Source organism: Megalopta genalis, chromosome 4 (genome assembly GCF_051020955.1).
Source record: "Megalopta genalis isolate 19385.01 chromosome 4, iyMegGena1_principal, whole genome shotgun sequence".
NCBI lineage: Eukaryota > Metazoa > Arthropoda > Insecta > Hymenoptera > Halictidae > Megalopta > Megalopta genalis.
In genome coordinates this window covers 14,171,745-14,186,370 of record NC_135016.1, presented here as the reverse complement: position 1 = coordinate 14,186,370, position 14,626 = coordinate 14,171,745, and the positions used below count along the sequence as shown (strand labels likewise).

The 14,626-nt window shown below is 30.3% G+C and overlaps 2 protein-coding genes across 6 annotated transcripts in view; one reads left to right on the top strand and one right to left on the bottom strand.

Annotated features, from left to right (window-relative positions):
• The window catches only part of SpdS (Spermidine Synthase), an 18,706-nt gene extending 7,179 nt beyond the window's left edge, over positions 1–11,527 (bottom strand). The window contains exons 1-2 of one of the 5 annotated variants that reach the window (XM_033472693.2): positions 11,392–11,527; positions 1,418–1,594 (exon numbers count right to left, since the gene is read on the bottom strand). In XM_033472693.2, the coding sequence (XP_033328584.2) occupies positions 1,418–1,548 (131 nt within the window). In that variant the 5' untranslated portion in view covers positions 1,549–1,594; positions 11,392–11,527. Of the gene's footprint in view, positions 1–1,417; positions 1,608–6,179; positions 6,432–11,391 lie in introns of those variants that run through there. The other 4 variants (XM_033472686.2, XM_033472701.2, XM_033472661.2 and 1 more) reach the window with 4 other exon arrangements.
• LOC117221671 (uncharacterized) lies at positions 11,067–14,626 on the top strand. Its single transcript, XM_033472817.2, has 4 exons — positions 11,067–11,314; positions 11,405–11,527; positions 12,085–12,265; positions 12,344–14,626. The coding sequence occupies exons 1-4, from the start codon at positions 11,242–11,244 to the stop codon at positions 14,133–14,135; spliced, it is 2,169 nt and encodes a 722-aa protein (XP_033328708.2). The 5' UTR covers positions 11,067–11,241; the 3' UTR covers positions 14,136–14,626.

Below are 14,626 nucleotides of genomic sequence, written 5' to 3'. Positions count from 1 at the left end.
AATCGTTCCTTCTATTACAATTATTTGCAGTCAGCTCGTTAATATCTCGTTAAATGCTAGGATTAATACATACAAAGGTCAATACGTTTTCACTAGAACAATCTAATTAATATTTAGCTATCATTCGCAGCAATTAGCACATCGACAGCGACGGTTAGTGCTGAATCGAGTAATTTAGTCCTCTGCACTACGATTTCTATCGCAACTGCGTAATAAACATTTTATCCACAGTAAAATTATCAATCGTACATTCAATTACTGTGCTATATATAGTTAAAAAGGAACCGAAACAATCTCTTTTTACATGACAATGGTAAAACGAAATTATCGGATGACGTCACTGGAGACAACTTGTCGGTAGCAGATTGAAGTAGTTAGTACCATTAAACAAATCATTCAGCAATTTTTAACCGTAATTTATGGATTGATCCAGAAATGATAAAACCACAGCCGTGTTAATAATTTTCCTAATAGAACGGGACAGTTTTTGTTTCTTGTATGACATCGTTTTCTTTCATTCCCAGATTTTGACAACAGAAGAATCGCATGAAATCGACTCGTTACTTACCACTTTATGCGGTGTTACTTTTATCAATACAACATGCTCATAATATAAGTTAGCCTGTGAACGAGTGACTGAGACATGCGAGAGAAGACATGCACGTCGAAGAAAATTGTGCGAATTTCATGCGGTTAATTCGTAGCAAATTATAATCCGATTTGTGTATTACAATTGTTATCATTTCAATCGCGTAATTGACCGAAATACATTTGTCATTTCAGTCCCTCCTTTTTGCAAAAAAGAAATTTTGAAAGTATACACTTCTACTCAAAATTGTTAGCTGCAACGTATTTATAATGTTATTGTTTAATATACGATATAGGGTGCCATGTAATCGACGTATCGTCAACTCGTCGTCTTCATTATTTATATTCTTATTTATATTCTATTATTATATAATATATATATAATATAATATATATATATATATATATATATAATATAAATTTCTATTATTATATAATATAAATTCTATTATTATATAATATAATTTATATTCTATTATATAAATACTATTTATATTCTCTATTCTTTATTCGTCGACGTTCAATGTATCATGTTTCGATTATTTATCGTTTCCATCGTGTTGTTGCATTAATTATGTTTAATCATGCTGCGTAATCATGCTCGTTTTGTCATTAACGTCTCACGATACTGTCACAGCGCGTGTCACCATGAATCACACGTAAAAAATCACAGAGAGATACGATGACAGCGAACGCGTTCGATCGCGGTACGGTTTAACTTGCGAAACGTTTTCCCGGTAAGCCTCGAGGCTTCTTCGCTGTCTCGTGTTCGAGGAACGTGTTCCATTAGTTTGAAACGAGGAGGACGAGGTTGACAATCAATATTTACGTTTCGAGCACCATTACGTCTTGGTACGGCGACCGCTCCCGGTACAGTATTTTGACAACCTCGAGGGACAACGAGACACCTGGCCACAGATCATTGATTTCACTGAACCAGCCAGGTTTCACCGTGTCCATCTTCCCCGTGTCGGTCGTTGTCGCAGCCTCCTTCTTCGATATTCAACTGAAAGTAGAGACTGTGTCGGTCGGTTAATCGTGGACGAGGAAAATAAAAACGCGGACTTTTTTATGCGGTCAAACATGTTTCTGTAGGAAGCGGTCTGTCTGCCGTCGCGTCGTCGTTGTCTGTCCATTCGTAGCTTAACGCGAAAAGCACCGCCAACGAAACTCGTTTGTCACACGTATATTCGTGGATTCGAACTGTATTCGCAGGAGGGTCGCGTACACGTTTCATTTCGTCCCTTAACTTAATTTCCTGGTCGGTTAAAAATAATACGACGGTGTCCCTTTTAATTGTTTTATTGTGCTTTTCGTTCGAAAGATCTCGGAACAGATTCATGAATAAGAGGGGAGAACGTTTTCATAATACGCGCATTATTGTCACAAGTGCACAACGTATATTTTTAATAACAAACGAATAGATGAGAGACACAAGAGTGAGAAGGCATATCAGAAGAATTGCAAAATTTCGACACACTATATATATGTTCGACTTATTAAAATTATTGGAGGGAAAGACAGTGTTTGTGATAATTAGACTGCGGATTTTAGAAAGCAGTGAAAATATTTCCAAACACAATTAGAGATGCTATTGTATTCATGTTCAACTCATTAAGCTTATTTAAAAAAGAAATAAATGTCTGTAGCTTGCAGACAATGCAGACAATTTTTATTTTACGTAAAGATCCGCGGTTCAGTGATAATCGACTGTTTAATGTACGTCGTCGGTTTCCAATATTTGTTATGCCACGGTATCAGTGCTGGGCGTGTTTGAAGTGGCATTGTTTGAAATATTATTTCAAATAATATGTTATTTGGTTTTGTGATTGTCTGGAATTATTATTTGATATTTGCGAGATCCAGCTTGGAAATTATATGACGATGTAATTATCAGCCCCTGAGTTTACCTATCAGCTTTATCAATATGAACATTCTCAATGAAATATCTGCAAGATAAAATGGTAATAATACGAAATATTTTTCAGAGAATATTAGATGGACTCAGACGAAAATCTCTTGGTTCGTAAACTTTTTAAATAAACAGCTTCGCTTGAAGCAAAGCTTGGCTTAAAGATTTCTTAAAATAACATCTTTTATATCTTAAATAATTCATTATTTGATATTGCTATTATTTTATTATTATTATTATTATATTACTATCTATATATATATAATAATATATATAATATATAATATATTAATATATATAATAATAATATATATATAATATTATATATAATAATAATATATATTATATATATTATATTAAATATTATTATTATATTTTTTTATTATTATTATTTTATTTCACTATAACTTAACCGTACGGTCGAGAGCAACATTGTTTGTAGTATTTCTGAGGAATTTGGCCTATCTCGATTTTTGTATAATTTTTAATGTAAATGCAATGAACAATGTCGGAAAAATGTAAAAAGTAAATATTCCTCCTGCTATACTTTTTCATTTTAGTTAGCTAGTTAATGGTTTGAAAGTATTCAAATTATATTTTCATACAGAGTCAGCGACAGACTTTTCATTTATAGTATTACAATAAAATTGCGACAAAAAATTGCAGAACAACTTTTAAAGAGGCATTGTAATGCACAGACTACCTTTTACAAGATCTCATTGAAACCAAATTGAAAACGAATTTTTTAAACTCTGTATAATCGTCGGATTCTGTAAAACGAAAGAAAAACAACTTTATTTGATCACTATGTTTTATAATAAAGTAGAGTCTCTAAGAACAAGAAACATTCAAGGGTGCGAAAGTAGTGAGTTTTTAAATGAAGCAAACATAATGCTTTTCGTAATTGTGAATTTAAAAGGAATAACTATTTAATTTATTACTGAAACTACCAAGTAGTAAACGCGACTGACTTATGATGCTTCAAAAATAATACAATTGGGATGTGTATTAATGATAAAATACAATAATGTATATGTATAGATTAACAATTATTAATAATATTTATATTTTGAAATTCAGAGTTATTCAATTAATGAAGGAAACGTTTTCTTAATTCTAAGTTTTATAAAATAGCTTACAAAAATGAGAATTTGCATAAAAATCTGCTACTGTAAAAATTACGAAGCTGCATTTTTAAATGTAAATTTATGGAATAATTGTAATAAATAATTGTAAAATAAAGAATCTCAAACCAATAATTTTGAGTGATCTATGAAGATTTAATGTTCAACCAAAATAAACCTAATATTGTTTTTTGATTCTGTTTACTGATACATTTCATTTATGACATAATAATTAAGTAATTGAATAAATTTTGTCTGAAAATTAAATTACACACTGTATTACACTATAAAATCTGTTAATGTATATATATTGTAATAAATCGTGATTGTCTATGACAAATTTTAGTATCATTTAGAAAATTAAGATTGATTTAAACAAAAAACTACAGTGTTGATAAAAATTGCAAAATTCTAAAGAAATAAAATATCAAGCTCATAATATACATTTATATAATTTGAAACTATACTAGAAATTTTAGAAGAAATATTTCTATACTAGAAATCTTAAAAGAAATATTTCTATACTAGAAAAAAAAATCTATAAATCTCTAGATCATCTTCAATTTTAATTTATTATATGCTATAACTTATTTCATTTTTAATGAATGTCATTGACGTCAGCTGTAAACTATAAATAAATGTACCAGTCAGTAATATACGTCATTTAATTTTGGATAAAAAATTAGCTGCACTGATTAAAATCTTTCATTTTCTCGATCCTCCAAAATATATAAACTTTATATATAAACTTTCATTGAAACTAATTTCGCAAAATTGGAACTGTTCTAAACAATTAGTTCTGCGATGGAACGTTTAATTTAAACATTGTTAACAATTAAAACATTTGATTTAATTCCAATTATGTTGCTGTTAAAGTCGTCAGAAGTTATAAGCTAGTTTCGAGATTATAAAATCTGTTTATAAAGTCAATTTGATCAAATATTTGTGAATGACGCGAGTGCTATCATATGGACAGTCAGTTAATGACAACACTCAGTAGTCAAATAATAAACACGTTTATCTAAATTACCCGCAAATCCTTCAATACCCATACAAATACTCGATTGCATACTTCTTGATCTTCTTTATCAACAGAAGATAACTTTAAGAGCATTATTATGATGAAATGCTAAATAAATGAACAACAGAAGTTCAAATCGAAAACAATTTATAATATAATAATATTATAAAAAGTTTAGAATAGATATATCCCAAGTCGTGCTATACAAAAATTGTTTACTAACAACTGAAAAATTGCTAACGCTAATTTAAAACTTCTCGTCGCAAAATCAGTAACTAGTGTTCTACTATTTCTTATCGCTGTCCAACTGTACTAAGATATACACAACGATAAGAGTTTTATGTAACATATTCAAAGGTTGACAGAAAAACAGAAACATGTATAGAATACTCGTCAATTTCCATATGCATAGAAAACAAACAAAAGAAACATCACGCTAAATTTCTTGCACACAAGTTTTTCACATATCTAAAAAAAGAAATTTCTGCCAGATATAAATATTTTTCAATCCGAGTGGCTTTTGAATTTGACATAATTATTTTACAAAACATAAGATTTCCTATTTCGTTTCAAAACTTTCAAAGAATTAATAACAGCCGAACTAGTATTTTGTATCAATAGACTACAGATCTTTAAGCAAAATAAAACTTTTCTAACTGAATTGCATTAAATGTAATATAAATATATATATATATATATATATATATATATATAATTGTAATAAATTGAAAAGAATGCAGGAGCACTTTTAAATTGTTCCAATATTTTCCATGGCATCTTTGTCATAAGTGCATACAATCCGCAGCCTACTTGTCATTTTTCAATTTTCAAGATTCATGACATAAATTTTGAGAGGAAAGCCAAACCATATTGTATAGAATATTCGTGAATTTAAATATGGCGAAGAAACCGTGCACTTTAAATTGTTCACATAAAACAATGTCAGAAACGATTGTCTTTCAATTCGAGCGGTTTCTGAACATAATTATTTTTCAAAATCGTTCATTTCAGCTATAGATATTTTATTCGAACATTTTGCACGACTTCTTTCAGTCGTAAAATAAATAACAGGCATTCCAATATTTATTATCACGTCTCAACTTCAATAAAAATTCAGAAAACAGGTTTTCTATAACATAAATCTTGAAAGGGTGGCAGAACCCCATATTCTACACAAAACTCGTGTCAAATTTAAATTTGAAATACAAAAAAAGAACAAAGGTGACATATCACGTTAATTTCCTTGCACTCTCATTTTTTTCTCATAAAACAAAGTCAGACATCAATAACTTTAAATCCGCGCAATTTTTAAACATAATTACTTTCAAGCATGATTGATTTTCGCAACAGGGACATTTCGTTTAAAAAAAACTTTCAAAACATCGTAACTGCTGCGAGCTCGAATCCTGGCAACGGTTCAACGTCACACGTGATTCAAAGCGATCAGGTACGTCTGATCAGAATTCCGACGACCGGAATCGCTGGTTCGTCTGATTAGCGAAAAAGATTCGAATTTCTGTGAAACACCACGTACCGTAAAATCCGGCGCGGCGGCGAGCATACGACAGAGCTAGACTGAAACGCGAATAAGACTGACGGATAGAATTTTAACAAGTGTTTGCTTGCCTACAGGATGGTAACCCTTATCGGCCCCTGTTCCTCGCATACTTCATAACAATCATGTTTCCAACACAAGCGAGATAACTGCGTGTTCTGATGAGCTAATAAAGCCGAAAACGGTCACCGAGTACAGTACGTTAAATAAGAAGAGTACATCTTGGGCGATAGCACGCGATGAAATGCGTCACTTCGATTAGTCGAATTGAGTCACTGATAGATCGACCTTGGATTTACTGAAGCCGTAGTGAGCACCACTACGTGGAATATATGAGCCGTTCACTGGTCGAATCGGCTAAACTACTGTTTTCGAATTTTTGCACATTTCATTATTCGAAGCACTCGATTGGCTCCGTAACTTTTTATATTTAAAATAAAGTTCGTTGCTGTTTTGGGATTAAATAAACGGTCGAAGGAGAAGCAATATTTTCGATAATTAAAACCGTAATAATAATAATTACATTGCGGATTTTATGCAGTCTTCTAATTTTTACGCAATTAACTTTTTATATTTAAAATAAAGTTCGTTGCCATTTGGGGATTAAATAAACAGTCGAAGGAAAAGCAAAATTTTCGATAATTAAAACCGTAATAATAATAATTACATTGCGGATTTTATGCAGTCTTCTAATTTTTACGCAATTAACTTTTTATATTTAAAATAAAGTTCGTTGCCATTTGGGGATTAAATAAACAGTCGAAGGAAAAGCAAAATTTTCGATAATTAAAACCGTAATAATAATAATTACATTGCGGATTTTATGCAGTTTTCTAAATTTTACGAAATTAACTTTTTATATTTAAAATAAAGTTCGTTGCCATTTTGGGATTAAATAAACAGTCGAAGGAAAAGCAAAATTTTCAATAATTAAAACCGTAATAATAATAATTACATTACGGATTTTATGCAGTTTTCTAATTTTTAAGCAATTAACTTTTTATATTTAAAATAAAGTTCGTTACCATTTTGGGATTAAATAAACAGTCGAAGGAAAAGCAAAATTTTCGATAATTAAAACCGTAATAATAATAATTACATTGCGGATTTTATGCAGTTTTCTAAATTTTACGCAATTAACTTTTCATATTTAAAATAAAATTACTTGATATTGGGATTAAATGAACAGTCGAAGGAAAAGGATTATTTTCGACAATTAAAATCGTAATAATAGCAACAACACCGTCGATTTTATGCAGTTCTACAATTTTTATGCATTTCTGCGAATTTCTGCATTAATTATACGATGCAGAAGTTTCGCGGAGACATTATTTCTTTTCTGAACAATTTTAATGAATTATACATAATGCGATAGTAATTTACAACTTTTTCTCTTTCTATTTATTTAAAACATCGAAAGTAAAATTTTTACATCTTCGAATGTTTTCACCCGTTCGATCTACTCGTTTCTGTTACCGGTGTATAAAATCCGCAGTCTGTTTGCGATAAAAATGAATATTATTGAAACAAAATGATAAGGTTTTTTTTCGATAAATGCACAGTGATATAAATGATGTTTTACATAATATGGTAGGTAAAAATGTAGACGGAAAATCGATAATCAAAAGGAACGGATGTCTTTACATCAAGAAATATTATGAACAACTGAAACTGTTTTTATTCTGCGTAAAGACTTGAAGTCTAATAATAACGATTACTCCAAGAATGTGCTTACTAATGCATTTCGCATGCTTAAGAGGTAGGAACACATGTAACACATGTTTTTATTGTGTTTGTCTCGAACCATTCTTTTCGAATATTCATAATTCTACCTTTTGTTCGTTTGATTTGCTGTTTAATTGGCAATAACAATATAAGTGATTTTATATAGTTTCATTTTTATATTATAAAAAGATTCTTCGTTTGTGCAAATTATAGACTACAATTTTTATGCATCCATGATGAAAAGAAAGACAGCATTACTTAAAATATGAATTGAAAATAATAGAGAGACTGGAAGAATTTGAGAACGTTGATATACATATAATTTGCAAATTATCAAGTTCGCGTTATTTTTTGTTTTGCGAAGTTAAGAGGTAAGAAAAATTAGAACAACAATCGAGTATTTTTAATCGAATTTCTCTGAGTTGGTTCGTAAACAATTCAATTTTCCTTAAATCTTACGATTTACTTGTGGATTGATGAAATTTTGAGAACTTAGAATGATAAATCGTTCTCGATTTTACTCTTTATTCGATGTTTTGCAATGATCGTCACTGATTGTGTAAAAAGTTTCGCGTGAAAAATTATTCGTTTTAATTGATCGAACAATATAAGAAATCAACTTATCAGAATACAATGTGATACAGTTTCAAACAATGATAACTAATTTCGAAATCCTTTTATCTATATACTCCTTATGAATTAAAATAATGCAACGCTTAATTATTTCAATATAACACATACATTTTCAAGGAAAGCCGAATGAAGTTCAATTAATACTAAAATTATCTTACATATATTAAAAGAAGTTACGGTGTAACAATAGAATTATTGTATTATCGATACTGTACTGTGTATAAGTGTTATTTATAATAAATTAATTTTATATTTATTCCGGATTTTTATTGTTTCTACTTCCTTGAAATGTATTGTTTTCTAGATTACTTTTTCAACATAAACAATGGTGATAACTTCAAAATTGTTTTCAATTTCGGGTTTAAAACTTCATTAAGATCCGAACGTACATTAAAATCCAGGAACATATTTCAAGAAATTACTCAGCACCTCAAAACAATAAAAAATGTTTACAACAGCACATAATTTATTTGTGTACAAAATATAGTTAATTTTGTGTTTCAGCATTATCCAAAATAGAAATTTCCTACATCAATTATAAGAAACAGAAGTTCTCTTAATAATTTTGAAAAGTTGGAGATAATGTAACAATGTTGTTTAAAATCTTTCGATACTTCTACTATTTTGTGTCACGCCTATTCATTTTTGCCATAAATGTAATAATTAAAGTAATTTTATGCCATAAAATCCGCGGTCTAATCATCACACCGAAAACACAAAATGACCCCCACGTCTTCTATGATGTTCTTGCCTAGAAGAATTTTAAAATGATGACACATTGAAATCAATTTTTGTCGTTGTTTTCAGATGTTGAATTAACGATTAAAGTATTGACAGCATTTTACGGGACACTCCGGTAAATATTGTCTTCTTATAAATCCTCGAAAGCCTTAAGCAAGTTTTGAAAGACAAGTAGATAAAGTTATTTAAAGACTCGTTGACCCCTGGAAATCTAATTTTACGAAGAGTAACGAGTTCATCTACATCATTATCGCCATTGCACGAAAGTCATATATGTATACGCATACGATGATCTCTCTAACTTATCTTAATGCATCTACTAATGCAACCGTACTAAACGAAGTAACGAACGTTAAACAACACGCGCGAGATTACAGGAGCCTGGCCTTGACACATTGCGTCTCAAGTTGTAATAATTTATTCGCAGGCCCAACTATCTATTTGAATTTAAAATAATGTGTTACCGAACGAGAAATTAACGAGGTCGAATAATTCGATACACATCAGCACGTCATTTGCAGTTGCCTTCCGTTAATTTGTTTATTGGTTTGAATTTTCTTTTAAGGTGTAGATTGCTATATCTGCATATTCCTAGTAAATGAGTCACTATTTTAACGAAATATAGCTGAGCAAAATATAACTAATATACAGGATGTCCCAAAAGTCGTTCGTAATCGGGAAATAAGGGGTTCTTGAAGTCATTTGAAGTAACTGTTTCCTTAGTGATAATGCAATTCGCGGTTTTATTTACGAGTTATTAACGAAAAACACTGACCAATTAGAGGCGAGCTCGGTGCTGGCGCGAGGCAGCATTTTCTCCAAGGAACAAGTTTTACTTCAAGTGATTTCAGGAAGCTCTCATTTCCCGATTGCGATTAACTTTTGGAACGCCCTGTATTACTAAACAGCACAAATGCACAATACTTGCTTTTAATAAAGAATTGCCATGACATTTGTCATGGAGCTTATCACAGTTATTATAGATATATCTATTATTATATGTAAAAAATATATGTAAAATATATATATATAATATGTAAAACAAAAGAATCTCCAAATGTCTTTATTTTAGTCAGTCGGCCATGCGAAATAAAAATTTTAAAAACATAATTTCTCTGAATTATATGAAGATATTATAGTATTTACTATCATTATTAAATATTTAACAGATTTGAGAAAGGACAGAATGTAAGCGAAGTAGTGAAATCGGTATTAATGAACAGTAGATAAGATAGTGGAAGATAAAATATATTTAATCTCCCTGCTTTAAAAAGTAATGGAAAGGAATAAAGATCATATAATATAAAGAGACTGCGTATGTTAATTTATGACAATAATTGAGTAACTGTTAACAGAGCTGGTAGAAAAATTTAAATAATTTTAATTTTTTAAAAACAGGACATTTTCCTGAAAAACTCCAATTTCTTTCAATACAGAAAATCTTCAATTTGCATAAAAATCCGCTGTATAAATATAAATATTTGTTTTGTTATTTTTTACATTTAATAATAATTTAATCATTTAAAATACGATGTAACCCTTTTTAACGTATCATCTATTATTGTTTTCGTGACATTCATTTTGTGTAGAAAGGTATCTAATTTAATTAAAAAATGGACACCGCTGTAACTGAAGATCTACTGTACTATAAATTCAAATGGTTCGAAAGTATCCCGCGCTCCGCAATACAAAAATGGCGGGAACTAAAGTTAGGGACTACGTTGCTAGGGAGAAAATTTCCTAAATGTACACACTGAAAACACAAAAAAACACCATTCTGTAAGAAATGCGAGCGCGTCGTGACTTAAACTTAACCTATTCCAGAAAGTAGTTTCGCCAAACTTGCAACGAAACCCAACATTAGTTGCAGACTATCAACAAGAAACTGTCAAATGTTGGGTTTATAATCTGAATTTAGCAACTGTCTAAAAGATCTCGCAATATGTCAATGCTCGCGGAACAGCGTCGGAAACAAAAATGGACATTAAATCCACGAGGAAAACAATGGAGCGACGGTACGTGAACACATGTATTTATTCTATTCGCCGGTGTTTGAATAATAACTCGTTAGATTAATTTGAACAATGTTTACCTATTTCGTATAGATCCCAATAAATTTGGTCAGAAAATGTTGGAGAAAATGGGCTGGACGAGCGGCAAAGGACTCGGCGCAAACGAACAAGGCGTGACGAAGCATGTGCGTGTATCTTTAAAAAACGACACATCAGGTAGAAAACGAATGTCATTATTTCAATCGTTAATATGAATAATTCATTAGAAATTGCTTTACTATTTCTTTATATTCACCGTTAAATATGTGAACTTGACTTATTAAGTCGAGTAATTTCTGTTTTAATGTTTATTAAACAGATAAACAGTTATATTTGAATCAGTTTATTTGCTACTAATTGAAGTGACATGTTATCATTTATCAAATAGCTCAAGTGTATTGAGTTATTAAGATATTAAATAAATCATAACAATTTGTTCAGGAAAGCAAAAATTGATTATGGCTTGAACTAATTCACTAACAGTCCCAAAAGTATGATCATTGCTTTTTGAATTCATTAAGTAAATTTAGTTTTGACTTATAATAGTAGCGATAGAACATTTAAAATATTATTTAATATTGCTGTCTCCTATCTATATCTTTTTTTACTAATAAATTAAATGATGAATAAACTATTGCTGTAGTTACAATGAATGAATTAAATAATTACTTTTCTAATAATACTGATAAAAATACTGCAATTAAATTAGTATCACAATTGTTTGTTTATAATAGGTATCGGATTTAAAAACGACGATTTGGATAAAGCATGGACCGAACATCAGGATGGTTTTAATAGTTTCTTGCAACAGCTTCAAAATAGTCAAGATGATAATATAGTCCAAGTGGAAGTTAAAACTGAATCAGGTGAAAAGTCTTTGGAGTTAAAATCTAAGCAAAGCCGAGCTCGGGTTCAGTAAGTAAAAGAAAAAGAGTAAATCTATTTTATGGGAATATATACGTTCCTTAATTAAATCTTTATTATATTCATTAGCTATCACAAATTCACAAGGGGAAAGGATGTAAAAAGATACAGTTCAAAAGATCTGGCAAACATATTTGGTCAGAAAGAATTAAATGGAAGTGAAAATACTAATGAAAACGGAAATAATCAGGAAAATTTTGATTCAGATCCCCTCGGTAAGCAAGAAAATAGAGGTGGTGTTATTACCATATACGGTGGTAATATGGCAGAATATTTTTCGAAAAAGAGTCAAAATATTTCCTTAACACCTAAAAGAAAAATGCGGCAAGGAAGTACTTCAGAAAGCGAACCCGAGTATGCTGGGTTTGGCTTCGCATCAACTCCTACACAATCTTCTAACGATGCTAAAGAAAATAAAGAAACCGAAGGTTCTTGTAATTATGCTTTTGAAAATCCGTGTTTACGAGTAAACAGCCCGGAAAATATTTCAAATACAAACACTGAGTTAAAATCTTCAAATAAGAGGAAGATTTCGGATGACTATGAATTAAGCATAAATGATAATTGTAAAGATTTGAAAAACCATATCAAAGATGGTTACAAAAATGCTTTTGTAAATCCTGCTTTAAATTTAGAACCTACAAACGATGAAGTTTGTAATGGAAAAGAATTTGAAGTATCGAGAATGCAATTTGGCGTTGCGAATTCTGCCTTAGACTTACAGGATGAAGTAGTTAACAAAAAGAGAGTAACGTTTAATGACCATGTAGAATACAGTACTGACTGTGTGAAAAAAAAGAAAAAGAAGAAGGAGAAAGTTATGCTGGACAAATTTGAAGTTGAGAATAAAAAATCTAAAAAGAAAAAGAAACAAGACAATGTTAATAGTTCCGCATCATCGGGTATTATTAATGAAGCTTTAGATGTTGAAGAAGTAGCTGAAGAAATTAATGATAATGAAATTAACGAACGCAAGAGCAGTAGACCTAAAAAGAGGAAAAGTAACCACCGATTAAGTTTACAAACAATAGTGGAAATACCAGAAGAAGATAAAGAAGCTGATGATCATGAAATTATAACAAAGAGACTTAAAGTTGATGAGAATGTAAATGATGATGACCTATCTCAGAAGAATTTTTCGAACAAAAAAGGAAGGAAGAAGAAAAAGAAGAAGGAGAAAGCTGAGGAAAAAATGAAAACTGTCGATGAGGATAATAAAATTGAAAATGTCGAAGAAAAAGATAATAGAGAAACAGAAGCAGAATTTTGTGAGGAAGTAGATGATACTCCAAAAGAACAAGATCAAGAAAATTTAAAAGTAAAAGAAAAGAAGAAGAAAAAGAAGGGTAGTGAAAGAAACAACGAAATTGATGAAAGTATGAACGACGATGGAATAGAGACCAATATCGCTGAATGTACGGAACAAGAAACTATAAAAACAGAAGAAACTGTAAAAATAAATAAGAAAAAGAAAACAAAGGATGTGGATAAAAGCGATATTAATGTAGATGTAGATATAAAATCGAAGAAAGAAATTTCTGACAAAGAAAATAAAAATCATAGCTTTGTAAATATTTCTAAGGAAGAAAAACCAAAGAAAGAGAAACATAAAGAATCCGTGATCAGTGAAGAATCTACTCATACGATGGAATCTGTAAATGTAGAATGTGCAGAACCAACGGAAAATACGAGTATCGCTTGGCGATATAACAAATTCTATCGATATAAAACTCCTATATCTTGGAAGCCGAAAGCAATCACATCAAAGAATATATTAACATCGCTGTTACATCGAAACTCTGTTGCACATTTTCCAGGAGCTAATGTAGATGAAATTAAGGGGTATGGTAATAATATATAATGAAGAATAAATCAATTTCTTATGAAAAGTTCAATGTTTTAATAATGTTGTATAGATCCAAATTTAATTCAATTACATGCAGTGTGTATTTTCAAATATCAATCACTGTACTTCGGGTGTTTCCAGTGACTTATCAACGAAATGTTTTCAACAAAAGTTAGCCACCCGTCAATCTACTACACATTTGTATGTTAATAATTTCCGAGATGGTTGTGGCTTTTTTAATTGATACCATACTATTTTAAATCGCAGAATAATAAAAAAACCATACTATTATACTGATCTTCAAATGACCTTGAATTAAGAAATTGATCAAATATTTATTTGATACGTTAACACAAATGTTTGAAAATATTACTGGATACATCCTGTATGCAACTGACTCTGCTACAGTAATCCATAATAATTTGTATTATTGAGCAGTAATAGTACATAATGTATTTTGTAAACATAAGGAATAAATTATATAAATATTTTTGATAATAATAGGA

What these genes read in the sequence shown, in the direction of transcription:
- LOC117221671 (XM_033472817.2), top strand. Translation starts at nt 11,242, where the DNA reads ATGTCAATGCTCGCGGAACAGCGTCGGAAACAAAAATGGACATTAAAT. An exon ending in AGGAAAACAATGGAGCGACG is followed by an intron (nt 11,315 to 11,404) that starts GTACGTGAACAC and finishes TATTTCGTATAG; the next exon opens with ATCCCAATAAATTTGGTCAG. An exon ending in CAAAGCCGAGCTCGGGTTCA is followed by an intron (nt 12,266 to 12,343) that starts GTAAGTAAAAGA and finishes TATATTCATTAG; the next exon opens with CTATCACAAATTCACAAGGG.